At 55.6% G+C, this 26,219-nt stretch overlaps 12 protein-coding genes across 13 annotated transcripts; 3 read left to right on the forward strand and 9 right to left on the reverse strand.

Annotated features, from left to right (window-relative positions):
- Nucleotides 1-400: 400 nt before the first annotated feature.
- Nucleotides 401-1,745, reverse strand: SDRG_13702 (hypothetical protein; the record flags this gene model as incomplete). Its single annotated transcript, XM_008619798.1, has 2 exons — nucleotides 401-446; nucleotides 1,435-1,745. 2 exons carry the CDS (start codon nucleotides 1,743-1,745, stop codon nucleotides 401-403), a joined length of 357 nt encoding a protein of 118 aa, XP_008618020.1.
- Nucleotides 1,746-2,960: 1,215 nt separating this feature from the next.
- SDRG_13703 (hypothetical protein) lies at nucleotides 2,961-4,254 on the forward strand (the record flags this gene model as incomplete). The annotated part of the gene is made up of 6 exons (XM_008619799.1): nucleotides 2,961-3,469; nucleotides 3,520-3,634; nucleotides 3,680-3,814; nucleotides 3,877-3,936; nucleotides 3,990-4,085; nucleotides 4,138-4,254. The coding sequence occupies 6 exons, from the start codon at nucleotides 2,961-2,963 to the stop codon at nucleotides 4,252-4,254; spliced, it is 1,032 nt and encodes a 343-aa protein (XP_008618021.1).
- Nucleotides 4,255-4,271: 17 nt separating this feature from the next.
- Nucleotides 4,272-4,794, reverse strand: SDRG_13704 (peptidyl-prolyl isomerase FKBP12). Its single transcript, XM_008619800.1, has one exon. It carries the CDS (start codon nucleotides 4,766-4,768, stop codon nucleotides 4,334-4,336), a length of 435 nt encoding a protein of 144 aa, XP_008618022.1. The 5' UTR covers nucleotides 4,769-4,794; the 3' UTR covers nucleotides 4,272-4,333.
- A 43-nt stretch (nucleotides 4,795-4,837) lies between these two features.
- SDRG_13705 (hypothetical protein) lies at nucleotides 4,838-6,988 on the forward strand. Its single transcript, XM_008619801.1, has 7 exons — nucleotides 4,838-5,484; nucleotides 5,530-5,633; nucleotides 5,680-5,811; nucleotides 5,860-5,930; nucleotides 5,981-6,326; nucleotides 6,377-6,667; nucleotides 6,718-6,988. Exons 1-7 carry the CDS (start codon nucleotides 4,878-4,880, stop codon nucleotides 6,925-6,927), a joined length of 1,761 nt encoding a protein of 586 aa, XP_008618023.1. The 5' UTR covers nucleotides 4,838-4,877; the 3' UTR covers nucleotides 6,928-6,988.
- On the reverse strand, nucleotides 6,924-10,737 carry SDRG_13706 (STE/STE11/CDC15 protein kinase; the record flags this gene model as incomplete). Its single annotated transcript, XM_008619802.1, has 17 exons — nucleotides 6,924-7,316; nucleotides 7,366-7,465; nucleotides 7,512-7,639; nucleotides 7,684-7,752; nucleotides 7,800-7,990; nucleotides 8,035-8,266; nucleotides 8,316-8,519; nucleotides 8,563-8,652; nucleotides 8,697-8,831; nucleotides 8,875-8,993; nucleotides 9,045-9,090; nucleotides 9,147-9,692; nucleotides 9,736-9,852; nucleotides 9,898-10,024; nucleotides 10,065-10,116; nucleotides 10,169-10,307; nucleotides 10,354-10,737. 17 exons carry the CDS (start codon nucleotides 10,735-10,737, stop codon nucleotides 6,924-6,926), a joined length of 3,072 nt encoding a protein of 1,023 aa, XP_008618024.1.
- Nucleotides 10,738-10,818: 81 nt separating this feature from the next.
- On the reverse strand, nucleotides 10,819-12,073 carry SDRG_13707 (hypothetical protein). The gene is made up of 7 exons (XM_008619803.1): nucleotides 11,824-12,073; nucleotides 11,602-11,771; nucleotides 11,483-11,551; nucleotides 11,371-11,427; nucleotides 11,254-11,310; nucleotides 11,020-11,205; nucleotides 10,819-10,970 (listed from the first exon to the last, which is right to left on the reverse strand). The coding sequence occupies exons 1-7, from the start codon at nucleotides 12,023-12,025 to the stop codon at nucleotides 10,911-10,913; spliced, it is 801 nt and encodes a 266-aa protein (XP_008618025.1). The 5' UTR covers nucleotides 12,026-12,073; the 3' UTR covers nucleotides 10,819-10,910.
- Nucleotides 12,074-12,238: 165 nt separating this feature from the next.
- SDRG_13708 (hypothetical protein) lies at nucleotides 12,239-13,626 on the forward strand. Its single transcript, XM_008619804.1, has 3 exons — nucleotides 12,239-12,793; nucleotides 12,838-13,140; nucleotides 13,192-13,626. The coding sequence occupies exons 1-3, from the start codon at nucleotides 12,297-12,299 to the stop codon at nucleotides 13,580-13,582; spliced, it is 1,191 nt and encodes a 396-aa protein (XP_008618026.1). The 5' UTR covers nucleotides 12,239-12,296; the 3' UTR covers nucleotides 13,583-13,626.
- A 10-nt stretch (nucleotides 13,627-13,636) lies between these two features.
- Nucleotides 13,637-15,090, reverse strand: SDRG_13709 (hypothetical protein; the record flags this gene model as incomplete). The annotated part of the gene is made up of 3 exons (XM_008619805.1): nucleotides 13,637-14,559; nucleotides 14,611-14,719; nucleotides 14,782-15,090. The coding sequence occupies 3 exons, from the start codon at nucleotides 15,088-15,090 to the stop codon at nucleotides 13,637-13,639; spliced, it is 1,341 nt and encodes a 446-aa protein (XP_008618027.1).
- Nucleotides 15,091-15,456: 366 nt separating this feature from the next.
- SDRG_13710 (hypothetical protein) lies at nucleotides 15,457-18,997 on the reverse strand. The gene is made up of 16 exons (XM_008619806.1): nucleotides 18,679-18,997; nucleotides 18,512-18,630; nucleotides 18,258-18,462; nucleotides 18,192-18,208; nucleotides 18,110-18,129; nucleotides 18,032-18,067; nucleotides 17,836-17,983; nucleotides 17,602-17,786; nucleotides 17,368-17,551; nucleotides 17,248-17,321; nucleotides 16,807-17,197; nucleotides 16,687-16,764; nucleotides 16,431-16,639; nucleotides 15,972-16,385; nucleotides 15,838-15,924; nucleotides 15,457-15,789 (listed from the first exon to the last, which is right to left on the reverse strand). The coding sequence occupies exons 1-16, from the start codon at nucleotides 18,936-18,938 to the stop codon at nucleotides 15,553-15,555; spliced, it is 2,664 nt and encodes an 887-aa protein (XP_008618028.1). The 5' UTR covers nucleotides 18,939-18,997; the 3' UTR covers nucleotides 15,457-15,552.
- Nucleotides 18,998-19,750: 753 nt separating this feature from the next.
- SDRG_13711 (hypothetical protein) lies at nucleotides 19,751-22,338 on the reverse strand. Its single transcript, XM_008619807.1, has 10 exons — nucleotides 22,002-22,338; nucleotides 21,656-21,954; nucleotides 21,151-21,404; nucleotides 20,986-21,108; nucleotides 20,714-20,941; nucleotides 20,557-20,669; nucleotides 20,370-20,510; nucleotides 20,247-20,325; nucleotides 20,104-20,200; nucleotides 19,751-20,060 (listed from the first exon to the last, which is right to left on the reverse strand). The coding sequence occupies exons 1-10, from the start codon at nucleotides 22,227-22,229 to the stop codon at nucleotides 19,802-19,804; spliced, it is 1,821 nt and encodes a 606-aa protein (XP_008618029.1). The 5' UTR covers nucleotides 22,230-22,338; the 3' UTR covers nucleotides 19,751-19,801.
- A 294-nt stretch (nucleotides 22,339-22,632) lies between these two features.
- SDRG_13712 (hypothetical protein) lies at nucleotides 22,633-23,557 on the reverse strand (the record flags this gene model as incomplete). Its single annotated transcript, XM_008619808.1, has 3 exons — nucleotides 22,633-22,651; nucleotides 22,693-22,993; nucleotides 23,047-23,557. 3 exons carry the CDS (start codon nucleotides 23,555-23,557, stop codon nucleotides 22,633-22,635), a joined length of 831 nt encoding a protein of 276 aa, XP_008618030.1.
- Nucleotides 23,558-23,659: 102 nt separating this feature from the next.
- On the reverse strand, nucleotides 23,660-26,211 carry SDRG_13713. 2 transcript variants are annotated; one of them, XM_008619810.1, is made up of 12 exons: nucleotides 25,971-26,211; nucleotides 25,714-25,919; nucleotides 25,568-25,667; nucleotides 25,392-25,526; nucleotides 25,247-25,339; nucleotides 24,936-25,201; nucleotides 24,782-24,886; nucleotides 24,666-24,735; nucleotides 24,178-24,620; nucleotides 24,038-24,134; nucleotides 23,825-23,995; nucleotides 23,660-23,782 (listed from the first exon to the last, which is right to left on the reverse strand). In XM_008619810.1, the coding sequence occupies exons 1-12, from the start codon at nucleotides 26,199-26,201 to the stop codon at nucleotides 23,660-23,662; spliced, it is 2,040 nt and encodes a 679-aa protein (XP_008618032.1). In that variant the 5' UTR covers nucleotides 26,202-26,211. The 2 variants fall into 2 exon arrangements, with proteins under 2 accessions (XP_008618032.1, XP_008618031.1); XM_008619809.1 differs by lacking the exons at nucleotides 23,660-23,782; nucleotides 23,825-23,995; nucleotides 24,038-24,134 and having other exon boundaries at nucleotides 24,144-24,258; nucleotides 24,304-24,620; nucleotides 25,971-26,201.
- Between the last annotated feature and the right edge of the window lie 8 nt (nucleotides 26,212-26,219).

The raw sequence follows: 26,219 nt of genomic DNA on the forward strand, positions 1-26,219 counted from the left end.
TAGTACATCGCTTTGGCCGAAGAGATAAGCAAGGTACCCGCCGGTGATGAAGCTAGTGCATTGTATTCATGTTACACCAACGATGTGGCAGGGACGTCGGTGAAGCTGTAGGACGCATTGCCCTTGTGTTTCGAGGCATATGTGGTTGGACTTGAGCGTGCCATGTTGGAAGCAAGCCCCCCAATCATGGTACTTGCATCAAGTGGGCACCTTGGTTGCGTACCGTAATGTCGCAGAGCTGCCGGGGCTTGAGCCAATGGGTTGCTTGAACGCGACACAGATCCAAGTGCGAAGGGTGTCGATGGACTTGGCAATATGGCCCGTGATGGATCGCCGGGTTGGTTTGGTGGAAGCGCATGCGACAAATGCATCGAGTTGAGAGGCAGTCCCATCGCATTGCTCACGCGATGTCGATTGCTTCCGACTGCAATTGGACCAAATTGCGTCTGAGTGCCTCGAAGTGGCATGAGACCCTCAAAAAGGCCTGCGCTGGCACGCCGTGCGAGATGGTGCAGTGGCTCTGGACTTGTGCTGGACCGGACCATGCTCGCTGAAGTCGTTGACATCAAGTGCATCGTTTCGGACAGCAACATCCGCTCAAGCGCCTCAGAGCCCGCTGTCGCTGACGAGTTTCGGCGACTTAGCCCCGAGTCCTCGGCCTGTCCAGATGGGACGACTTCAACCACCGGAGAGCAGGCTTGGTCATCGCGTTGAAAATCGCACGACGACGGTAGCGGAGGTCCAGTAGTCGCGAGGATCGCTAATGGCGTTGTTGTCTTCGCGCATGTAGCAGCGTCCAATTGTTGCACGAGTGACTCCGTGTAGGTCGTCAACGTCTTCAGCTCGCAGCGCAAATCATTGCTGACAGTCACCTGGTTCTGAAGCCGAATTTCAAGCGCTGCGCTTTTCTGCTCCAGCCGCTGATTTTCCCGTGTAAGCACAGCAACCGCATCCGTGAGTCGTGCGACCTCAGCCGCAAGATCCGTGGAGTTCGAGCCGCTTTGGTGACTCTGAAGTTGCTTGAGCTCGTGAAGAAGCTCACTGTTGGTTGTAAGCATCTCAACGAGGAGCGACCGGTGCTTTGAAGACTCTATCACGAGTTCTTGCATGATCTTCCCCATCGCCGCCTCTGACGGGGCATCGCGAGCTGGCGCTCCATAAGCTACGTATATACCGATACAGTGAATCTTGTGGGCCGTAGTGAATCTGAAGATCGAGCACACACCTTTGAGATTTGTCTCCTTGGTCGCACTGGAGGGCTCCATGGACATCGATGTCATAGTGGTCGAGACTTGCGCCAACGGTGTATCTTTTGCAATACTGTCTTCAGTCACTTCACCTTTGGCTTGCACTCTGAAGTGGACCTTGGGCTCTGCTCTGGCCATGTCTTTGGACTCTGCTGGCCCACAGGGTTGGTCTTTGTCGCCGTAGGACATCATGGCAGACGGCAACTCCGACGCTGGTGACGTTGGCACGAGATCAATGATGGTAAACCGACCTTTCTGCTCCATCTTGCCGGGGCGCGTCCGGCCTGTGTCAAGTATCCTTCGTGGCACGTCGACGTTGGTTGACGTTGGCTCCTCGGCATTGCGCGGGCTAAACAGAAGCTCCGGGTCCTCTGGTGCGTCGGTCACAACAAAGCGGTGTAGAGGCTTCCGTCGCTCAGCGACACCGGCACTGCGGCTCTTCAATGGCAAGGCGACACCGACCGTCGGAACCACTGCATGGGACTCGACGCGGCGCATTTGCGTTTTTGTGCCCTCGTTTTACTCCAACAATTTCATTGGCAGAAATATAGCCAATCGTGAGCATGCGTTCCTCATCCCGGCAGCGCGAGGTTTTGTTCTTTGTGCCACAACTGTTAGAGCTTGGGGGACGACGCACGGGAGGATTGTTATGCTTCATTCTTCCATTCGTGGTCAAGGCGCGTGTCCCAGGCTCAAGTTTGCTTAGAGTGAATCAAACACAATCGTCCTGTGCGCCATCCCTAAGCTTCTCCTGTACTATACAATTGTATGGTGCACGCATTTCACCCTGGTCCCAACAAAATCGCCGAATTTTGCCCATGAAAGTAAAATCGACTCCGGGATGCGCCGATGGCTCTCGTACACTCTCTCGTACTTCTTGTGCTCAAACTTGGTTAGCTTGTAGTCGTAGCTGTAGGAGTGAATGAAGCATAGGCGAAAGAACTTGCGAATTGAAGTGAGGGGACGTTGTGGAGGCTTCTGAGGACGCACGCTTGAAGGCCTATGAACTAGTAGTCGCAGTGAAATCGGGTGAAGCGCTTGGCCGCTCGCCAACATGGCTCGATTGGGTTCAACTCGCTGGGTTCAACAAAGCATTCCCGTCAATACGCAAGGCATCTCTTTGCACACAAAAAGCGGGTTGTGCGAGGAGACTTGTTGGCGCAGTAGTTCTCGGAAAAGGAGCAAACAAATGTGACCCACGGCTTTAATCCTCTCTTCCAGAATTGACTTCTGCGCGAGAAAGTCTGGGTGTAAGGCGAAGCAGTGACGGGCGCAGCACTCGAGAATATTGCCAAAGTTGACATCGACGTCCGAAGCCGCACACTTCAACTTGAACTTACTCGCGACCAGTAGATGCCACGCTAGCTTGGCGAGCACTTGCTTCAAATTTCGAGCTCCATCATGGGACAAGGGCGATGTCAATAGCGGCATTATCAACCTTGACGAGTCGGTTGTTGGCTCTCGAAATTGCGCAGGCGAATTTGCCGCGCTTGATTTGCCGCGACTTCGTTATCCCCCACGGTGCTATTAAGTACTCGTAGTTCAAAAGCCCATTAACGTCTGCCAGGTATATTCTTGCTGCAGCGAATGTGGGCAAAATGATGGAGCCAAGCGTTTTCGCCAAGTAAAAATAATCCGCCTACCAGTATCTGGTACATATATATAGGCACTTGAACACAAAACTCATTCACAGCACTCCAGAAACGACCAACGATGTCCAAAGCCAACGCTACGACGACTGGTCGCATCATTCTACCCCTTGATCTTCTCAACATGGCCAAGTACTACAATGTCAACCTTTCTGAGACGCCCGAACTCCTGCCCCTTATAAAGCAAGCTGTCGAGACGCCATTGCCGCCGAACTGGATCGAGATCGACGACACGGCAGACGAAGACGAACGCTCAGATACCGTCCCGTATGCAGGCGCACCGCTCTATATGAACGAGCTCAGTGGAGTTGTTCAGCGTGAGCACCCTGCAGATGAGTACTTCCGCAATCAGATTCATGCTCACCGACGCAATGACGGACTGCGTGCCGGCGCCAGCGCATGGCTCGAGTTCCGTCGAGACAACAACGAGAGCTATTTCTACGACTTCACCACGAACACGCAGCAAGAAGAATTCCCGTTGGCAGGCCTCGTGCCGAACGCACCGCACATTCAAATTCCCAAAGAGGTGTTTGAACGCGCCGCCGATATCCACCGCCAGCCAAAGTCCAAATTGTACCCTTTCGCATCTTCACATTTGTCTGGTGTGACCTTGATTTGCGTAGCATCGACCAACTCGACATTCTTTGCTTCCATGCGTGGTGGCACGAGACGCGTGACGGCGCGCCAGAGAAGCGCTGTGCCGATATTTACTTTTCCATTCGCACCAAACACTTCCAGGTAGAGGGATCCTTTCCACAGTCTCTATTTCACATGATATTTTAGTTTGTCCTCGGTAACTCAGAGCACGTGTACACAATCTCGCACATCAATGGCCGCGACGGCAAGCCGCTAGAGGCATGGGATCTCCACATCGGAGCCAAAATTACAATTCTTGGCCGCCCAACAAGCCTTATGAAGGTACACACACCATGGCACAGTTCTAGTTCAAATACGGTGATTGATCATGCACGTATATCCAGGCCAGCATGCTGACGCTTCAGTGGCTGGAGACCCAAGAGAAGCAACTGCGCGCAATTCAGGTGGGATAATCAATTGAGACTTATCGCTGGTACTTAACTGTGTTACGTACTAGGAAAAACTTAGTACAGAGCTCAAGAAATACAACCCGCGCCATTGCGACACCAAATACAAACCCCCGATCGAAAGCCCCGAAATTCGTCTCGCACTGGTACGGAGAATAATGTACAGTGCCGCATTATGTACAATGAGTACCCACGTAGTCGAGTCCTTGCTTGCGTGCGCTTCGCGACGACGTTGTGTACCTTCGCGAGAGCTTGGCCAAGTTCCGGCCCGACCTCGCCGGTAGCCTAACCAAGTCGCTCCACCTTCCTGCATGATGGAATAATAAAAACCATGATAATAAGAAACAGCTATGTGCACAATGAATGCTTTAGGCGCAAGATTTATAGCACTAGATTACTGAATCTGGAGCACCTCGATTTCGAAGACGAGCACCGAGTCGGGTTGAATGCCCCACGCAGGGAAACCACGGGCACCGTAAGCGTAGTCAGGCGAGCACGTCAAGCGCGCGACCTCGCCCAAGGCCATACCGAGGACACCTTCATCCCAGCCACGGATGACGCTGCCCATGCCGACCTGAAACGTGAATGGCTGCTGGCCGGCGTCCTTGGTGCTCCAGAACTTCTGGCTCAGGTCGCGGTCTTTGCCGTAGCCGGTGCAATGCACGGTGACCGTCGCGCCCTTCGTCGGCGTGGGGCCATGGCCAGCCTTGATGATTTCCTTTGTCACGCCCATCGGGTTCACTGCCGTCTCGATGTGGTAGAAATAGGCAATGGCGGCTACGTATGCGAGCACGACGACCGCAATCGCGCCCTGCCACCTGCCTTGCATCTTGCCCTCTCGCTGCGATTGGTCGCAGATATTTGGTCATGTCGTTGATTGGCTCAATCTCCTTTTTTCCCTAGCCCTGTATCAGTTGACTAACCGCACGCCAACTAGCATGGGCGATCTCCGGCACCGTGCCGTGCGCTTGCCATCGCACCAAGTCCATGAGGCCGCGACAGCACCGACACATCGGCGGAGCATCAGTTTGGCCTTGCTTACGCTTCTCATCGTCGGCGTCTCCCTGCACGTCATCGTGACGGGCAAACTCCCGCTGCCCGATCACATCCAGGAGCGGCTTGGCATCGATTCGATGCCGCTCCACCTGCGTCAGTATATCAAGCGCTGCAGCAAAGACCATCACGACATAGCATCGAGCAGCCACGATACCACTTTCTTGCGTCCAAGCACCAATGTCGATCAAGTGCGCGTGGTGAACGCGACACGATGGGCGTGGCAGGCGTACCGCGACCACGCCTACGGGCACGACGTTTTCGACTCGCGGTCCAAGTCTGGACATGCGTGGAACGAGCACAACCTCGGAATTACCCTTATTGACGCGCTTGATACGCTCTACATCATGGGCATGCGCACAGAGTTTGATGAAAGCGTGCGTTGGGTCCGAGACGTCTTTCCGTCCAAGCTCGCTCATGGTGGCACAGTCAGTGTCTTTGAGACAACAATTCGCGTTCTCGGCGGACTCTTGTCAGCTTATCATCTCTCAGGTACTCTGCTGTCCATGTACTAGGATTATTGCGAGCACGGCGTAGGCCAACATGAACTACTTTCTGCGGCCGATGCCCTCGGACAGCGACTAAGCCACGCATTTACACAGACACCGTCGGGGTTTCCACACCCATTGTTGACGCTCTTCGTACGTTTTTTATCTATTTTGCAAAATCGTCACCGAATGCACATAGAACGGGAAGAGCGGAGCAGTGGTTGCTACAACGCTCGCCGAAGTAGGCACGCTTCAGCTCGAGTTCCAGTACTTGACACAACTCACTTGCAACCAAAAGTACCGCAAAGCGGTGGACGTTGTCATGGATCAAGTTCGCATCGTTGTCTTTTCTTCAAAATTCTCCTGATCTCCATTGTAGTTGCTCTACGAAATGACGAACCGCTTCCCAGACGGACTGGTGCCTGTTGGCGTCGACTCTGAGTGGGGCGGGTACGTCCTATGCTTGCATGATCTACGTCCCATGATGGCACGTGACGCAGGGTTCACGAAGAAAGCGACATTTCGTTCGGCGCCGATGGTGACAGCTATTATGAGTACCTCCTCAAGCAGTGGCTTTTCACTGACAAGCAAGACGACCGTTTTAAAGATGCTTACGAGACCTCGATCTCTTCGATGCGGACGGAGCTTATCCGCACGGCCAAAGGCCCCGGAAAGCTTACAATCCTTGGCAGCTCGGTGCTACGTGCTGATAACACGCGGTCGTTCCATGCCAAGATGGACCACCTCTCGTGTTTTGTGCCAGGTATGCTAGCTCTCGGCGCCCTACACGGTATGCCATCCTGGCACCATGACCTCGCCAAGGACCTCATGCGCACGTGCTACATGGTACCCTCCGCATTATGGCCGCTTGCATCTCGAGAAGCAAGCACATGTAGATGTACCACGAAACGCCAAGTGGATTCGCACCGGAAGTGGTCTATTTCGACGTCGAAGGCGAAGTGAAGGTCGTGCCCCCGACGCGCCAGCGTTTCAAGCACAATGACCCAAATGCTCGCCCGTACTTTGAAGCACCCGACTTTTTCTGGCCGATTGACGACCCGTCTAATGTCCACGCACTGCGACCCGAGGTCGTCGAAAGCCTCATGCTGCTCTACCACACAACGGGCGACGAAGTGTACCGCGAGTGGGGTCGCGAAATTTTTCAAGCTTTCGAGACACACGCACGTGTACGTCGTTCGTTGCATCTCCTTCTGCGTGCTCACGTGTGTATGGCCAGTTGACGACGGGCGGCTACGCAACAGTCCATCGGCTCCACCTCAAAACGCCCCGTTCTACGCATGGAATCATGGAGAGCTTCTTCCTCGCCGAGACGCTCAAGTACTTTTACTTGCTCTTTGCCGACACGACGGCCGTCCTACCGCTTTTGCAACGCTATGTCATGAACACAGAGGCACACCTCTTTCGTATCACGAGCAGTATGAATTAATACACGGCGGCAGTGACGAGGATCGTCTGGAGCAGCTGCGACGCAATCTCTTGGATCAAAATCTGGTTGTTTTCTTGCGCTAGAGCGTGGATGGTCGGGTGGAGGTTGTACTCGAGGACGAACTGGACCGGCGCGGTATGCGATTCGAAGATGCACTTGAGCATCTTGAGCAGGTTCTTGCGCACAAACGGCTTGGGGTAGCTTAGCCGGTACAGAATCTCCATCACAAAGAGACTCGATCGACCCAGCGCTTGATTGAGACGCACGGAGCGAGAGAGGATCTCGAGAAGCGACTCCAAGAGGTTCTCAAACTGCTGCTCAGCGCTGCGAAAGCAAGTAACTAGCAGCTGAATGTGCGCCGGCGCCAGGAGCATGCTCTCGACATTAACCTATACGTGCAGGCTCATTACATGTCTCATATAAGAAGCCAAACGGCACCGTGTCGTGGACCAGCCACGTTGCGATGGCCTTCATGGCGTCAATTTGCCAAAACTTGTCGCTGAGAAGCGTGAGAAAGAACGTGACACCATCGCAGGCCCTAAGACGACCCGTAAATCATGCAGGGCTAACGAACGAGTGCGCACCAGAGGTGTTCGCGGGCCGTTGCCGACGCATGAGCCATGTCACAGATGATGGGCAGTACAAACTGTTTTAGAGGACTGCGCGTCAGCGTCACGCGCTGCAAGAACGGAATTAAGCCTGCTTGCGCCGCCTAGACGGAAGAATTTGAGGTATACAACGACTCGCATGTCGTACGTGCGTCTGGCGATTGCGGTTGATGCGACAGAGGTAAAACATGGCGTGAAGCACGACGTTTTGAATGTCCTACGCGCTTGGTTCAAGGATGCCTAATGCAATGGCTCGAGACGTACCTTGATCTGGGGAGAGGACTCGTCATGGAGCACGTGCACAAGGGTCGGGATCGTCCCCGCTCGGTCGAGATTCTCAAGCGTGTTGGGTTCCATGCTCAAATTGCGAATACACTTGAGCACTTTGACCATCGCTGTAGCGTACTGCGGCTCGTTCGCAACGTCGTAGCCCGGGTTCAGCGAATAGAGCAGACCTATGCCCTATGTCACGGTGCGATCGAGTAGATTGACTTTGCACCTTCAAGAACGGCCATTTCGCACATGTGCTCCTTCACGACGACGTCGCCTTGCGAAAAGAGAAGCAAAATATCGCAGACTTGGTGCAGCTCGTTCCACGAATATGTGGCTTCGCATGTCAAGCTCTTGCACTCTTGTACGGTTGTCAGAATCATTTGGTTGTAGACAAGGATGAGCCGTCGGAGGAGGCCAACCTTGACGAAGAGTCGGCATGTATCGTTCTTTGGGATCGTCTACACGCCGGCACATATAAACGACATTAGACCGAGCAAATAACGGTACCTGGAGCGTAAAGACACTGACGATGCCCTGAATCGCAATTCGCTGCAGCGCGAGCTCGTGAATGCTCAAAAAGTCTGTGAGCACAGGAAGTCCGCCGCAAGCAATAAACATTTGCAGCGTCAGCGAGCTCGTAGCACAGCTTTGCTGGACAAAGGTGGCGACTTGGATGCGCACAAGAGCTGTCGTGTCCGACGATGGCTGGGCCTACGATGACAATGTTGCTGAAAGTGTATTGAATGAATCGTACCCCGCCGTGGAGCTCGACGAGCTTGACGACGACAGGAATGAGCCCAACGAGCGCAAGATTCTCCAGAAACTTTTTGTTGTCGAGTACGAGCTGTCGACCGCTTATTCAATCGCCCAGTACAAAATAGCTCGTACCATGTTGACGACTTTGAGAACGGCGACGAGAATGCCGCGCTTTTTCATTTCGAGCGCTTCCATGATGTTTGGCATCACACCGGGTTGCGACACGAGCTCTTGGCGCAGGCTTGGGTTCTCTCGGCAAAGGTCGTGCTACGCGCCGATAGTAAGCACTACACTGACAACATTGCCCTACGAGCTGCTGACACGCGTCCAAGATAACGCGGTCCTCCATGCTAGGGTCGAGGAGAGAGAGAAGCTCCACGACGCGGGCCGTCGCCTTGTACGTCGTGTCCCTTGCAGACGTATCGAAAACTATAAGAATCATAAGAATTGGATATGCGTGCCTTCATCACGAATTTGTACATGGGTCGTCGAATGGATTGTCACTAAAGCCATCCATCGTGTTGTCCTACGTGGGGCAACATAGGTTAGAGTAATATTTTCGTGCATCTCAAGAGTACGTACGTCTGGCAGAGAGGAGGAGAGCCGAAGGCGCAAAAAGGCTTGTGCTTCGCTTTCTTTCGTGGCTTCAAGACCGTCTAACGCATCTTCCTTGCCCTCGCGGAACCGGTCGAGCTTGGTTGCATCGGGGTCAAGCGACGGAAGCACCATCGAGCCGTACAACGACTGCGTCTTTTTATCTTCCGTTGCCTCATCGTCGTCATCCCAAAACGGATCCGCGGCATCGTCCGGACCCAGCTGGAAGGCTTGTGGCGTCAGGGCGGAGCCACTTCGCTGACGCGACTCCATGTCACCATGGAGCGCGCGGAGTTGTGCGTCAACGATATCCTTGGGCTTGGACACCACAGTTTTAGATGCTACCGGAAGACGTAGTGGTGCAGCAGGCTCTTCGAGGTCATTGTCCCAGTTCTCGTCGTCTTCATCTTCTTTCATGGACTCGAGCGCTGACTGTGACGAGTCACGCGTGTAGCTGTCATACATACGAATCGTATTGAGCACCGCCGCGCGGTCATCGGTCGATGTCACGTTCTCTTGAACCTCTTGCGTGCTCTAGATCACAGATGAGCAGCATTGTGCTAGAGAGAGGGCTCACCTGCTCGACTTTGTTGCGCGGGATCTGGGAAACCCACGGGTGCAAGAGAAGTTCGTCAGCCGAAAGCCGGAGTCTCGGCTCCTTCATAAAGCACTTCATGATGAAGTCGTGAAGCGCCTAGATAGAGTGTAAACGTAGGGCAGTGCTCAACATCAACCGCACGGGCGAAATGTTTTTGGGTAGGGGCGGATGGTCGTCCTGAACGATGCGAAAAAGCGCAGCCATTGGCGCCAAGTCGAAATACGGTGGCTTTTGCGTCAGGAGCTCAATAATGGTACAGCCAACGCTCCTACATGTCGGTGAGCATAATTCAAAACAAGACTGAGCACCAGATATCGGACGCCGAGGACCACCCGGCCATCTCGATCACTTCGGGGGCCACTGCACATAACCACGCATCGTGTCTGCGATCTCTGGAAATATGAAGACGTACTCCAGTAGGGCGAGCCAACGACCGAGTTGGATTTTTGCGCTTCGTTGAGCTTAATCGCGACGCCAAAGTCAGCGATCTTGACGAGCCCGTCCTTGGTCGTGAGGATGTTGGCACCCTTAACGTCGCGGTGTAGCACGCCCTAATGCATAGTACCGTATGGGGCCCCGAGAAGAGTGCTGAGGTACCTGCGCATGGAGATACGCGAGGCCGCGGAGCACCTGCGTGATGTACATCGCGACAAGCGTCTCGGAGAGCGTGCCGAACTTCTTCATGAACTGTGCGAGGGAGCCATTCTCCATGTACTCGAGGATGATGTAGAGGTAATCGTCCTCCTTGATCGTGTTGTAGTACTTGACGATGTTCTCATGGTGCAGCTTCCGGAGCAGGTTGATCTCGGACTCGATGGCTGCGAGCTCCTCCTTGGCCATGTCGATAAGCGATACCTGCTTGATCGCGACGCTCTTGCCATTGCGCAGGTCCAGCGCGCTGAAGACGGTGCCAAACCCACCCTTCCCGATCTCGAGCCCGAGCTGGTAGTGGCCGCCGACCGTGCGCTCCTTCCTCGTCATACGCAGATATCCGGATGGTACTAGTTAGTCCGTACTCTTCGGTTTAGTCGTTTTTTCTGTCACACGGATTTCTTGCGCATTTTTGGGAAGAGACGACGAATCGAATGACAATATATATATCAGCATTGCACGTCGAGTAAGCTATTTGCTGAATTGTCTTGATGATGCAGATATCACCCCCACGGGCTGAACGAGACGGCCTCCGCTTGGGAGATTTCGTCTGCCTTGGCGTCCTAGCAAAGCGTTCTGTCGAGCTATTTCGATCTGCATGGGCGAATGTACCGCGTGGGCGGATGCGGGTGTAGGTGCATTGAAGGCCTCGACGCACGACTGGAAAAAAGTCATTTGGAGTTGTCGAAATGCATCGAGCTCGACTTGGAAGAGCGTCGGGCGGAGTGCCTCATACTGCGCCATCTTCTTCATAATGGTTCTCGTAGTGATATCCAGTGCCTGCGCCGCTTGCTTGAGCTAAGCAAAAACGACAAGGTGACGCGCGCCGACCAAGCTACGGCATACCTTAGCATCGCGCCGCATAATGTCTTGAGCTTGTTGCTGGCCTCGTGCCTTCTGGAGCTATCTCACGAAATGACACTTGTGGGCGCAACATTTGAAAACACTGAGCTCATTGCGGACCTTTCGGCGGGCCGAGTCGTAGTCGAGTTTGAGGTTTTCGCGCTTGTCCATTTCCCTCTACGTATGCAAGTTATTTAGTAGACCTATATGAACACGATGCTGCTGAGCGAACCTTGAACTCATGAAGGTCCACGAGCATCTTTTGAAGGGACGACGCCATTGCGGTAGACAGAGTCATGTTCTAATACGGCCATGTCGCGAGATGGAACACAGTACGGTAAGCGTAAGTACCGCCAAGTCGCGGGCCTTCGTATCGACGTTTGCCATCGAGATGGCAAAGGTGCCTGTGTCTCCTCCAAGTTGCAACGACGAAGACGAGTGCGTTCGGTTGTTGTCACCCGTCACTGTGCTGCGCACCGAGGCCACGCTGCCACCGAGCGAGTTGCACCCGTGTCCCAGCGCTATATCATAGAGGTTGCAGTGATACCGACCTCGCATGACTTGACCGCGTACCGATGAGATTGGCAGCAAAGCTTTTCATGCTCACGACAAGGGTTTCCACGTCGTTGAGGAGCTCGAGGTGGCGGTCACGCAGAATCTGGTACTCGTGATCGTCTGAGGTTTCGGCTTGGCCGAGCTTTGTAAGCACTTGTTGGATGAGTCGGCGCTTCCCCGTGCGAAAGCTGTCGAGGAGTCCTGTGTGCGTCGCTTCCATGGTCTTCGCGTGGCTTCCGTCGGTGCAATCCTGAAGTGTAACCACCGCTCCGTCGACCTTCTTGTTCTGGATTGGCTGAAACGTGGACGTTTCGTGGCAAGTTGTCCAGGCCCACGACGCTGATTCGCCCAAATTGAACCAACCGTAGTCGCGCATCAAGATCGAATCTTCCGTTTTCGTGCCAATCCATACAAACTTTCAGTCAACTCTGAAGTCTGCCACGGCGACGACCATTTCGCAATTTGCGCAGCTCCCCGGAACACGGCGCAACATGCAGCAATTCCGAGCGCTTCTCACCCTCCTGCTGCTAGCCATGGGAGCCCATGCACTCTGCCACTGCAAGCGAACAAGCCGCAGCCGCTCTATGGTGCATGCGACGCCAACCATCGATACATCATTACTGCCGCCGTCGCTTGACTGGTGTGAGCGTGGTTTCTGCACACCGTCATGGAACCAGCACGTGCCCGCGTACTGTGGTGCTTGCTACCTTCACGGTACACTCTCCGCTGTGCAGGACCGGATCAAGATCCTGCATCACAAGCGCGGGTTCACGGGCCCAGATGTCATGCTCGGGCGTCAGAGCTTCCTTAATTGCGCACCGGGACATGGCTTTTCCGACGGCTGCAACGGCGGCGAGCCGACCGACGTGTACGAATTCATGCGCAACTATGGCCTGCCAGACGAGACGTGCCTGCCGTACAACGCGACGGACCACACCAAATACACATGGACGAACGGAACATGCCCTCCCGAAGGCTATTGCATCGAGTACACGCATCAATGGGGCTTCTAATGCTGACTCGATACGGTAGTTGCATGTATACGAACGAGAGTCCGAGCACGCCAGTGTGCTTCCCTGTGACCAAGGTGATTCGGTACCGGGCTACGTCGTTCGGGTCGTTTGCGGGGGAAGACGCAATGCTTCGGGAGCTTCAGAACGGGCCGATCACATGCGCGATTGCTGCCAACGTCGACTTTACAACAAACTACACGCGCGGCGTGTACAAGGATCACACCAACTTCACGGACCTGGACCATGACGTTGAGATTGTCGGGTACGGCGTCGACGTGGCAACAGGTCTTAAGTTTTGGCACGCGCGCAACTCGTGGGGCACGTATGTACCAATATACCACAAGCGTTCTCACCCAACGGTGCAACTATGTAGCTACTGGGGCGAGAACGGTTTTTTCAAAATCGTGCGTGGCATTAACAACCTCGGCATCGAAGCCGACTGCTCGTACGCCGTGCCGGACATTGCGATGGAAGACCTCGTCTGGCGCCGCAATGCAACATATGGCGGGTCTATCTACGGGCTCCGGCAATTTTCGTCGACGAGCACAGCAGACACATTGCTGGTCCGCGACTCGACTGACGACATCACGGTCAATGCATCGCGCTTGGCCGCGTCAGGCTCGGCAGCGACGCCATCTTCGATGATGTCACTGTCACCTCTTCAACTTTACTGTGTGCTCTTCGCCACCACGCTGCTCGCCGGTGTTCTCCTCGGCCGTATCTCAACCCGAGGTCGTAAACAAGATTATGTGCCGCTAGCGTGATCATCAAGTTGATAATGACAGCGCCACACCGAGTATATGATTGCTTCCACAAGCTTAAGCCAAGCTGCCCATCGGGTCCCACGCGGGCAAAACGATGGGGTCGTTGGCCTCGAGAAGCGCAAGATGCTCAGGCGTCAGCGACGCCTTGTCAACGACGACCTGGTACATGTGCTCGTCGAACCAGTCGGCCGTCATGACATCGTAGCCGCTGTCACCGCGCTCCGTGCCCCAGCTATTCTCCACACGCCACTTGTCAGGCTTCTCCTCGTCAGGCTTGACGTTGTAGCCCGTGAAGACCATCGCATGCGTCATCTCGCTTTCCTTGTGACGGAGGCGGCCGGCCTTATCCTGGCCGAGCGTCGTGCCGAAAGCCAAGTCAAAGTCGTAGAGCTTCGTGCTCATGATGCCGAGCTTCTTCAAGCTGCTGGCTTTGCCGACATCGCAGCCAAACCACACGGGGAGGTCGTTATCGATTGTGGTCTTGGCGTACTTCCAGAGGGCATCGATGGGCGTGTTGATGTAGAATACACGCTTGCCGCCGACAACGTTGCCGAGCTTGTCGACCGTCATCGTAATGTCATAGTCGTGGCGTGGGTCGTTGACAATGCTGACCATTTCAGACACCTTCACGGGCACGTGCTCGGCGTAGAACGCTTGCGGCGTCAAGTCGGGGAAGTACACGTGCTTCTTCTCCTTGTCCTGGACGCTGAAGTCAAACTTGGTCGGCGGCGTGCCCAAGTGGATGATCAAGATGCGATGGATGACTTGCATCATCTCGGCCTTGCGCGCGCGGATCGACTCGATCTCGATGCCGGACGCGTGGAGCGAACGCAGCTCCTCGGCGAACTCGCGCAACTTGGACTTGAGAAAGACGTTGAGGTGCGCCGAGAGCTCCGACGAGATGAACTCGCCGTAGACGTTCTTAGGGACGACGCCGTACTTCTCGACGACGTTGACAATCATCTCCCACTGGCCACCTACGCAAACAACTCTTCAACACCGAGGTTTGCTGTCGATGGGAGACGAACCATCGCACGTCGGGTCCGTGAGGATGTACTGCACAAGACGCGAGTCAACGGGCTCATCCGCCGTCGCAATGACGTTTTCAAGGCACCAGTTGCACTTCTCGAGCTTGTCCTACTCCAAGATATCGTTTGAGCGCTGGGCCTTTCCTGTATATGGAACACGGACAACAATACCCAGAAGAAGAGGTACGTTTGCGAGAGCTCGAAGTCCGGGTCAAGGTTGTACTTCTTCTGAAGCGCGCGGCGCATGAGCGTCGAGCAGGCAAACAACCAGCAACGCCCCGAGCTTTTTTGGTTGCAGATCTTGGCATCGGGAAGGCGCTTGGAGAAGACGTGGTTGAGCGACTGGACGTGGCTGCGGTCCATGAGCGCCGGGCCCCACTCTGTGGACGTGACCGTATTGCGCGCGAGCTTGAAGCGCGGCTCGGCCTCAAAGGCCTCGAAGGATTCGTTTAGAAACTCGTGGGTAAGTTCGGCCGCCATGGCAAATTGGATTGTGATGGTTTTGAAAGATTTAAAATCTTAATTGCCCCAGACAAGTATGTCACGGCGTATGATAGGCTGGAAAGAGTGGGTTTACGAGACAACAGGTACGCAGTAGGGCATTTCAAGCCATGTCGCATAAAGTGCACATCCTCTTTCCCTCGAGCACCCAAGACGCTGCAGTCAGTACATGGTCTTTGGATATGAATCACATATCTCGGGTACAAAGGGGGGTCCGCGGGGCACCCAAAAAACGCCACCCATCTTTCCCAGTGTATCCACTTGCGCCAGAGTCGATTGTTGGCCACACAAGCTCGCAAAACAAAGCAGCGAAGGCGGTTTCTATGATGCTCGCCTCGCTGCCGGGTTGGACCTTCGTCACACTGCAACATGGATCCTCCCGTCTCCGGCGACCGTTCTGGTTGAAGTTGGGACTTCTGATAACAAGAGCTTGTTCCGAGGCTATTTCCAAGTCGGACCGGCGCTCGTCGGCGGACGCGTTGGCAGCTGCTCGCCCGCGGGAAGCACGTGGCTGTTGTCAATGAACGTCGTCTCGCACTCTTCCTCGGGCACGTACACGTGGCCCGCGTCGCTCTCGGCCTCGAGCACGTCCGCGTCGTTGGTAAAAAGGACACTCGTCGCCATGTCCGGCACGTGAGTCTTGCGCCGGCTCGTCGCGCCATGGCTCGCGCGTCGTCGCTACCCGAACAATCATCAACAACAATCTCGACAAAGTACATTGCGCACGAGGTCGGAGTCCGTGCACTCTTGGGCCTTCCGCAACACGCCGTGGTATATAAGCACGTCGTCTATCATGACCTCAAACTCGCGCACCTACAGGATATCGTCGTTTTGAGGCATAGCACGGAAGAAGCTCGCACCCCGCGGGATGGAGTCTTGCTGTAGTTCCAGAGCATGAGCTTGGAAAGCACGATGGGCTCGTCAAAGAAGATAAAGATCTTGACGCTCTCGGACGAATAGTTGAACGGCGTGAGCCACATGTGGCAGTCGTCATACGTGTTGTTGATGCCGTCGTAGAGCTTATCGAGCGTGCGCACGTCGGCGTCCTTGCTCTCGGGAAGAACATTGATGTCGCGAGGCACGGCCTGAATCTGGTCCTCGCCAATTGACACGGCCATATTTTGCGCATCGTAGAGAGCTAGGCCGTTGAGGCCAACGTAAAACGGGTCGCCCCACGTCGACATGATGACGATCTTGACGATGCAGCCGCATGGAAAAAGCGGCGTGTGGTACTGCTGACATAGCAGCGTTTCGTCGATCTTGGGCATCGCGCTCTATGAGTCTAGCATCAAGCATCGCATTTCGGTGACGTTGCATACACTGGCGGTTTTGGATTCGGGCGTCTCATGACGTGGCGCCACCGCACGTTGGCTGCTCATGCGCTTGGGGTCGGCTGTCGGTGGCGGCGTGTGCGCGAACGGCTCAGTCTGGAAAAAGTCGCCGCCAATTGATCGTGTGAGCACGGTGGAGGACGCGTGGTGCGCCGACTTGGGCTGTACAAACTGGCCAAAGTCGAAATTTGAGTTGCCTACGGCGCTCGAGTTAGCGGCTCAAAACGTATTTGCATCTATTTACCAGGAGCCTTTCGAATCAAGAAACCTTCGGGCGGGGACATCCAGTCACCATCCATCATAATAGCCAGACGCTTGACACCTGCGTGTCTTGAGACTCGATGCAACTTTAGGGGATGCATACCTTTGTACGAGTCCTCGAGCGATGCGTTGTAATTCCAAATCTTGAGAGCTCCGACAGAGATGCGCAGGCCAAAGTTGATCACAATCAACGGCTCTGTCGCGAGGGGCGTAAGCCACATGTCGTCAGCGTCAATCGAGATGTTGTTGCGCGAAATAAGCACGAGCACGCTCGGTGGGAGGAGGCAGTTCGCATCGATCGGGATCGGGTCGAAATTGTCGTCGAGAATCTCGAGGCCTGTGAGCCCCACTTCCGCGGGGTCACCCCAATTGCCTTTGATGAAGAGTTTGATCTCTTGACACGTGACAGGACGATCTGCGCCTTGCTCCCGCGCAATCGGGGCTGTACGGGGCCGAAATGGTGAGAGCGCTGGCGCCGGGGCAAACGTGCGCACCTATCATCGACGCCATTCGTCCAGAGTTCCCAGTTGCAGTCGTGTCGCACCCCGGATGACGGCTCGCACAGTCCACTTGTGCTTGTTGGCATCGCGAGCACATCCTTTTGTCGCCCCCGTTTGTCTAATTGCAATGCATAAGTCCATCGCGAGTCGGGGAAGAATACGACCGCCGGTCTTGGGGCGTTCGGCGGGAATATCTTGCTCCCACCAGCTCAGATGGCGTTTCTCGGGTCCCTCCGTTGCGGGTGCCAGCGTTCGGGGCGTCGCTTCGACTTCCTTCTGCTCGTATTTTTCAATTACTTGGAGGATGGAAGGATTCCGCGTAAAAAGAATGCACTCGCAGCACGCCTCCTACGCCATTAAGAAAACATTTAGTCTCACATGCGGAAATCGCGATCGACCATCGAGTCGACGGCGCCGACTGCGCGTTTGATGTCGCCCTTGAAGATAAAGCGGCCATCAACGGAGATTTCCATGTAGCGTGCGCCTCGGTACGAGTGGATGCGTGTTGTGTTGTAGTTCCAGATGCGCATCATCGCAATCGAGACCGGGTAGTCGAAGTCCATGTAGATGTAGTGATTTTGTCCTGTGTTTTGCTGTTGCAGTGATCCACCAAACAGATAATACACACACACCGCGCTCAAAAGGGGCAAGCCAAGCATGGAGCTCGTCACACGTGTAGTTGTGGCCGTCCACGATCTTGTCAATTGTGCGGGGGTCCTGCGTCGTTGGCGAATTGACGTTCAAGTCCGCTGGGTCAGCCGACAGTTGCTTGTCTACGTCCTACGTCCGCAATGCAATGATACGACAGCGGCGTTAATGAAACCAGACCGAAAGGCGGACAAGGTGGCCAGTGTGGTCGAATATCTAGGACAGCACTCTATCAGAGTGCTTCAATGGAAACGGCACCTCGATGCCCATGAGGCCGACTGGGCACCACGGAGGCAGCACGTCATGAGCACCCAAAACACACTTGAAAAGAGGGCAGTACCGTAGTAAGGGTCGCCCCTACGTCCAAGGATGAGTTATGCGAAGCATCCAGAAGCCGCCACTGCACCAGGTGGAGAGAATATTAAAGACACAACGCTGGCCTCGCGGCAGCTCGGGGATGTCGAAGCAAGCCGATGGGCCGCCGAAGACCCGGCCCGTTGGCGTCTCAATTGGCTCCATCTTGCGCCCGAACGGCTTCCACTCGTCGTCGTCGATGCTCAAGCTGTCGAAGCTGTCGTCGAGCCCATCAATATTGACAAAGTGAACATTGCCTACATGAATGCCGAGAATACACCTTCTGTGCGGAGAGGGGCATCGTACCCTCAGGGTCCACAACCGTCTGCATGATTGCGTGCTTGTGGCCAAGCTCGCGACCGAGGTTCGTGCGCCCAAACGACTCGAGTGACTTGAGCGACTCGGTCAGAGACTGCTTGATCTTGCTGTTGTGCGCGACAGTATAAATGCACGCCAAGGTATCGAGTACGTACCGCTTGAAGCTTGTCATACGCTTGGCACGTGGTCGAATTTCGGGATCTGCAGTCTGTTTGGGCAGCGGAAGGATCGGGGCACGCGGGCGCACGGACGACGCGAGCGTATCGTCGCCATGCGTCGTGCGCGACGGGAAGGACGATGCTTTCGGTGCATGGTGCTCGTCGCTGTTGATCCACGTGGGTACCGACTGGGGACGAATCGAAATTTCGAGCTTGGCGAGCGAGTCGAGCATCGGCGGCAGCTCCTCGTCGTCCATAGGAGCAGTGCGTTTCGCCTATTTAGTCGGACCTTCGAAAGATACCAACGCGATCACCGTCAATATCTAGAACCGCCACCATCTCGACCAGCACCAACCCAATCACGAATAATTTCCTTAAGGGTACACTCGACTCGTACAGCAAAAACACTGCAACGGTGTTGGCTAAGCTTACATGAGCACGCATCGGGAAGTCCATGGAGCCGATGCAACCTCGGCGCTGCTGCCGTCCTCGTCGCTTTCGGTATCGCTCTAGAGGCACGCCATGGGACGAGAACACACGAACATCTCTCGACGTACGTGCTTGAGACGCTTCGTGGTTGCAAGCTCGATAATGGACCGCCGCCGCTTTCTAGACAGGGTGGCCGGCGATTGCAGTGGCGACGAGTAAGTGTACGCGAGGCGCTCAAGGGCTCTTGGTCGTGCGCTGATTGTCGGAAGAGCTTCTGTGCGCTTCAGCAAAGCAAGTGTTGTCATGTAACGGTGAATCGCAGCGTACTCGCGCTTGGTACTCGCAACGAATGCGTCGAGGAGCGGCCTCATCTCTGGTGACGAATGCACGCGGCGCATGTACATTGCCATACGCACGCAGTCGCGAAAGAGGGGTGCGCCCTTCGCGTACTCCCCCACGAGGCAGAGCTCGCGGGCCGTGGCGATGCTCTGCGCTAGATCTGCGACTTGGTCCATCTTGACGATTGACTTGGTTTGCAAAACCGCCAATATGCTGGTTTGGCGGCTTATCTCAAGATGGACGGAACATGAGTTTGTCATATCATGTGGTCATTTGTTTGCTTTCCTGCCATCAAGAGGAATTGCATACAACGAATGACGTCCAATTACAAGCGTTCGCCGCAGTTATGTCGCTATTGGCATTTTTTGCTCGAGCGTTTCTCACCGGCACTACCTTTCGCAAAGAGCTCCATGCGCTGCTTTTGCGCGTGCCGGACGGACGACGCCGAGAAGGGTACCACAATGTCCCGAGATGGCCTTTGCAGCGCCTCATCTGTGACGTGCACAGTGTTTTGGCACGAGAGGCAGCGCACGGGCATCGAACTGAGCAGCGGCGCATCATGGTTCTCGCTCGATCGCGTCTGGAGCGTAGCAAGGCGCTTGTTGACAAATCTAGAGAGCGCCGTTTGAAAACAGCACAAGCGGATCCGCGCACCGCTGAATCTGGGCAACGTCGGGCTTGAGACGCACGCACGACGCGAGTTCGTTGACGTCGTCGACCGAGGCGGTCGACTGTGCGAGGCGACTAATCTCTACACGTGCGTGCGTGTGAGCAATGACGACGCAATGTGCTCAAACCGTCTTGCAGAGCTTGATTCGCGCGTGAGAGCTCTTGGCGGTCGGGTTTGGACCCAAGCCGAGTTACAAGCGACGACATCTATCGGGTAGCGTTGCAGCGTGTCGAAGCATGCTCCATCCAACCTCGTGCTCGATAGATTCTTCGCGCTCGGCTGCTAGGTCACCGACTTCGCGAATCGCTAGCTCTAGCTGCTCGCGCACTTGCGTCCGCTCGGCGTTAAGCTGATTCACGACGCTCTTGAGATCGTCTTCGATGATCATCGTCTACGGGGATGTGTGTGGAGTGGCACTAAGCCTGGTGTTGGTGTACCTGAGTGTTGTTGACGACGTAGTCGAGCTTGATGCCGATAGCCTTGATCACTGTTTGGAGTTGTTCCAAAGCGGTGAGCGCCGTCGCGTGCTCGGATGCGGTTGCACGCAGCTCTAGGCTCAAGGGTTTAGGTCGTTTGCATCCGCAGCAGACACACCTTTGTCTACTTTGTCGTGAGTCGCAAACGTGACTTGAATGCCTTGCATCCGCACATGCACAGGAGCGATGGAGACGTAGGCTTGGGCTTGCAGAAGCAACTCTTGGGCAACGCGAGTCAACGCGGGCTCTTTGCCGGACTCGTTGAGGCCGTGAAAGATCGCGTGCAGCGCTGGTAGTATTCCATGCACATGTCGCTCCATGTCCTTGTCCTTGGCATCGTCAATACCTACGGTCTCTCACTACAACACATCGGAAACAACTGCGCTATACCTCGCATGCCACCGTCAAGTTTGACTATGGCTTCGTCGATAGGTGACCCAGGATGCACTTGGCTCCAAGCACTCAACTTGTGGTGAAGCCCTGAAATATCGTGGCGCAATTTAGCCGCTAGCACTGTTCCTTTGTTGGTATTGCGCGTGATATCACGCAATGTACCGTGGACACCCGAGAGCAAGTTGGTGTTGGCATCCAAGTCACTCCCCAACGTGAGGTGCAGTGCGTCACCGAGAAAATGAACGAGCCGATAGAGTCGTTGCGCCGTACTTTGCGACGACTCGGCGACCGCGTCGACACCGCCCTTAAGCTCCACAGCCTTTTTTCGGAGCTCTTCTGTTGCGCGCTCGACCTCGCGCTCCAAGGCATGTAAAAGCCGATCCTGGGCGGCTGTCAGTGATTGGAAGCTCTTGTCACTAGATTTGCAGTGCTCTTCAACGGTTCTTGTGAGCGGGTCGAGCTTGGCAATTGCGAGCTCTAAATACACAGCACATTGACTCCCAGGGTTACTGCATTGAACGAACCGAGACGGATAACAGCTTCCTGTACAGGAACGAATGTCTCCATCGACACCATCGGCACTTCAGGCTCGTCATCGTCGACTGTCGGCAGCTCCAACGTAGCACCGGTACCCAAAGCACTATCAATGATATTCTGTAGTAAGAACAGCAAGATCATGTAGGCAACGCACGCGAGTTTGGCGTCGACGTCGCTCATTTGATCGAGTTGCGTTTTTTGGAGCTGAAGCTGGGCCTGCTGGAGCATCCCGAGCGCTGCCTGCTGACTCTTGACCGTCGTTTGCAGCGTCTCGACGAGTCGATGGAGGTCCTGCACGACAATCGTGTTGGCCTCGACCTTGCTGACCTCGGTCTGCATCGTCTCGAGCGCCGCCTCCACGTTTCGGACCCGACATGCCACCGTGGGCTGCGCGGTCGATGTCAGGAGCTTGTTGGCGCCCGCCAAACCCTAGACACACATTTTTATATAGGCTTCTCTACTCAAAGCAATAGTACGTGAATACGCATCATGGCGACGACATGGCAGATGGCCCAGCGCCAAAGCACTCGGTAATACGCTGGGTTTTTGGGGTCTTCTGAGATGCTATCCGAATATGGCTTCTCTGATGCGGTCTCGTAGCCGCTGCTTGGCGGCGCAGCACCAATCGCTTCAAGGTCCCTTGACACAGAGTCCTCGCGGATCATGCTCTGGATGAGGTTGCCATGGGAAAGACGCTCACTCATACTCAGCCGTCGTCCTAACGGAGGGCGGACAAAACCTTGCGGCGTTGCTTCAATAGCGTTGGGCTCGAGAGAAGGCACCGTCTCGATCGACCCAGAGCTCTCTTTCAAAGCCTCAGTCGAAGGCTCGCCACCCCCCTGGGCGATTGAATCTGGACCGGTTGTCCGACTGGACTCGGAAGTAGACGCTGGTTTGTCGACGAGTGTTCTGGGACTCTCAGCTTCGCTTTGGGTGGCGACTGTATCGGCAATCGCTGCTGGGACCGGTGGGGGTGGGGCCTCGCTCTCAATATCTGTTTCTTGATATTCCGGATTTTCTTCGGTCGATAATGCCACTGACGGTGCCTCCGCATTCGCGACCGGCTTTGTGTTTGGAACAAGGACCGCTGTCGCACCCGTGGAAGGCTCAGTCGGCGGCACACTGTCTTTGCCGACCGATACGACATTATGGACAAGTGCTTCATACCCTGAGACGGTCGCTGCGCGGAGCTTTGATGCGCCGGAGCGGTTGGATCCTGGCGTCGATGCCCTCGTCGAGATATCACCGCCGAGGGGTCGCAGCACGTTCTCGGCGGCACTGGATGGTCGCGAGGCGTCGTTGTTGCTGCGAATGCTACTACGGTCCGTCCGTAAAATGGTATCCACGTGGGTTGGCAGCGCAATGCGCGGTAGCGGGTCACTCGAGAGGGTCCCGCGCTGCGGCTTGCTGAGCACGGACGCGATGACATCGAGCTTGGAGTCGAGCGAAACAGGAGCGATGCCGCCGTCTACAGACCCAGAGCGTGATTCAAGCGAGGTCAACGCAAACGTTTTTGATTACTCTCGTCGTGGCCTTCGTCATTGATGGATTTGGAGAGCATTGTGATACCGTAGCGCATGTCGACAGACGCCTTCTCCTGCTTCTCGAGGCGTTTGATGACGTCCTTCTGCTCCATCTTGACCTTGGAAATGAACTCAAACTTTTTGTCAAGCTCGACAAGTTGGTCTTCGTGCGAGTTCCGCGCGTCCTCAAGGTCGTCTTGGAGGGCTTCAATCGCCCGATCCTTCTCGACGTTCTCGCGCTTGAGGCTCTCGATCTCAGCCGAGAGAGCCTCCATGGAGCGCTCGAGGCTCTGCATCGTTTTCTTGGCCTCGTTGACGTAGTCCATCGTGTCGCGGACTTTAAGGCGCAGTGCTTGGATCTCATTCGCGCTCACCTTTTGGCGCGCCTCGTCCTCGGCGCGAACGATCGAGCTCGACATGGCCGAGACGCAGCGGTAGAGCGATGCCTCCTGCACCGCGAACGCAGTCCCGAGCTCGGGCATGAGCTCCTCGAGCGTTCGTGTTCCCATCGCAAAGTCAACTGATTGAAACCGACACGGAACCCCCGCCCAGACAAATCCCATGCGCTTCAATCGCAAGAAATTAATATTCTAGTAAACGCTGTTGTATGCTCAGAGCTTGGCGAGGCCCGGGATCTCGGCGAGGAGGTCTGCAATGTCCATCGACTTGGGACCGCCCAGCGGCACCTTGCGGAAGGTCGCGAGGCGCCGCGCCAGCACGTCGAGTTCCTTGCCCTAGTCGCGATCAGTACCACGCATCGTGTCATATGAATGTACGTCGTGGTAGCGCGCCGTGAGGAGAACGAGGGTCCGCGGCGTGGCCCCGCGAGTCTTGGCGGGCTCTTGGACCATGTGCACGACGCTCCAGCGCTCGAGGATCGCGAGTGCGTTCTGGAGCGTCTCGAGCGAGCACGCCTCATAGTGCGCAATGATGCGTTCGTGGTACATCTAATGTACGTCACCCTCGGAAAACGACGCATCACGCGATACCGTCTCGGCGAGCCACTGCATGCGGCGTACGAGGTCGCTCGGCGACATACCGTCGCCCGACTTGAGCACGAGCAAACTCGCGACCGCGACCCAGTAGCTAGTATGTGCGGATGACGACTCGTTATCAATCGACGGCGCACCTGTCGATGAAGGGCCAAATCGCCGCACACAAGAGCGTTTGAATCGACTGGCTCGTCGGCGTCGGCGTCATCGTGTGGACCCTACAGCGCGATTGAGCCGAAAACAACATTATATGTCTAACGTACGTCGACGCAAAGATACCGCGCTCTTCCATGCCAGCGAGTGTCTTTTCGAGGGTAGCTCGGCCGTCCGCGTAGTACTTGGAGACAAACTCGATCGAGAGCATTTCATGCAAGAAGACGGCGCTGTCGAGCAGTTCTTTGGTGGGCACGCCCTGCGCATTGTGCAGCGGTTGTGTTGGGCGCGCAGGTAAACATACCTCGCTGCTGCCGTTGGCGGCGAGCGCTTGGTAGGCGCAGGCCAAAACGCCTTCTTCGTTGAACCAGTGAAGTACCTTGTTGCGGTAGTAGCCGAGCCCAATCATGTTTTGGTACTGGTCGCGCTACACAGAGACATCAAGAACGCGTCGATCGTCCATCGACCGTACGTTGGTGATGGCAGGCTCGACGAGGTCCTTCCGGCGCCAAACGACAAACTCTTCCAGCAGCGCCAGCGCCCTACGCCCAATAGAATTAGAGTCGTCACCAAAGCAAAACGACGCACCGCTCGACAATGGCGACGCGGCTGCGACCTTGGCAGCTCAGCACTCTGCCGCCACGCTGCACGACCTGCGACCGGAGCCAATCGGTTTGGGCCACGAGCTGCTCCCTACGCATCCCATGTTTTAGAGTCGAGTGCGAACGACCTGTGCACTGACTTGGAGATGCCGTTGCGGAAGAGGAGGAGGATCGTTGCGACGAGGTGCGTCGGCGTGCACGTGGCTTTTTGCACGAGCGACTCGGTCACTGCGTACGCGAGGTCCGTCACGAGCGAGATCGGTTCGTTCGTCACCGAGTCACGGACGTCGGCTTTGGCGTGGGCGGCCACAAACTCCTTGACGTGGATCGCGGGCGCAAACTGCACCGAGATCGACCCAAAGTCCTTGCGCAAGACATGCGCCGACTTGAGGAGCGCGCCGAGCGACTACGACATCGGATTGCAAAATGAGGGCGTACGAGCAAAAAGTACCTCCTTGATCTTGCCTTCACCGAGCATCTCCTTCTGGTGCACGCCAAGCTCCACGGGCTTGTCATAGTCGATGGTGACAGGCACGATATGAATCTACAGCAACAGACCTCAGCCCATGGACTCAGATGAGGAACGAGCGACGAACGTTCTTGACGCGGCCCGATTCAAAGCTCTTGACGATCGTCGAGAGCATGCCAAACTGAGGGCGCAGTTGCTTGCCGCTGCGGCTGCGCGTGCCCTCGAGGAAGAACTCGACCGTGTGGCCCTTCCCGAGCAAGTACTAGACAAGCATAAGTGTCGATATTTCTTGTCGAGAGCTACCTGCGTGTACTCGGTAAAGATGGCCGAGTACAATGGGTCGTTCTTGAAGGACCGGCGGATAAAGAACGCGCCACCCTTGCGCAGCAGGTCCGAGATCGCACTACGCACAGCGCGTCAAGGACGGCGAGACACGCGTACGTGCATACCCCATATTGAGAAAGTCTTCGCCCGCGAGCACAAACGGGATCGGGATGTTGTACGCAAAGAAGAGGTACGTCATCATGAGAAAGTCCATGTACGAGCGGTGCGTCGGGATGAGTACGAGCGGACCTTCGCGGACCTTGACGAGGTTGCGGATCGCCTCAAGGCCGGCTTCGTCTACCACGATCTTGTCGTACATGTGACGCCACACCTGCGACGCCATCATTGGGCGATCTGTCTATATGGAAATGGAGAGAGAAACCTTGCGGAGGAGCCAGCCCGCCTTGCGCGCGGCCGAGTAGTCAATGTTGGACGCCATGCGGTTCAGAATCGAGAGCGCCTCGGCCTCGATCTCGTGCCGAGAAAGCTTCGGGTTGGCTGCCGCCTTGGCCGCGACGGCCTCGCGCACCGAAGACGACTCGAGGATCACATTGCGGATGGACGCGATCGAGTCGGCGGGTACGCGCGGTACGTGGCTCGCCTCGTGATGCATGCCCTCGCGCCAGCCTGC

The sequence above is a fragment of the Saprolegnia diclina genome (genome assembly GCF_000281045.1).
Source record: "Saprolegnia diclina VS20 unplaced genomic scaffold supercont1.62, whole genome shotgun sequence".
Lineage (NCBI taxonomy): Eukaryota > Oomycota > Saprolegniomycetes > Saprolegniales > Saprolegniaceae > Saprolegnia > Saprolegnia diclina.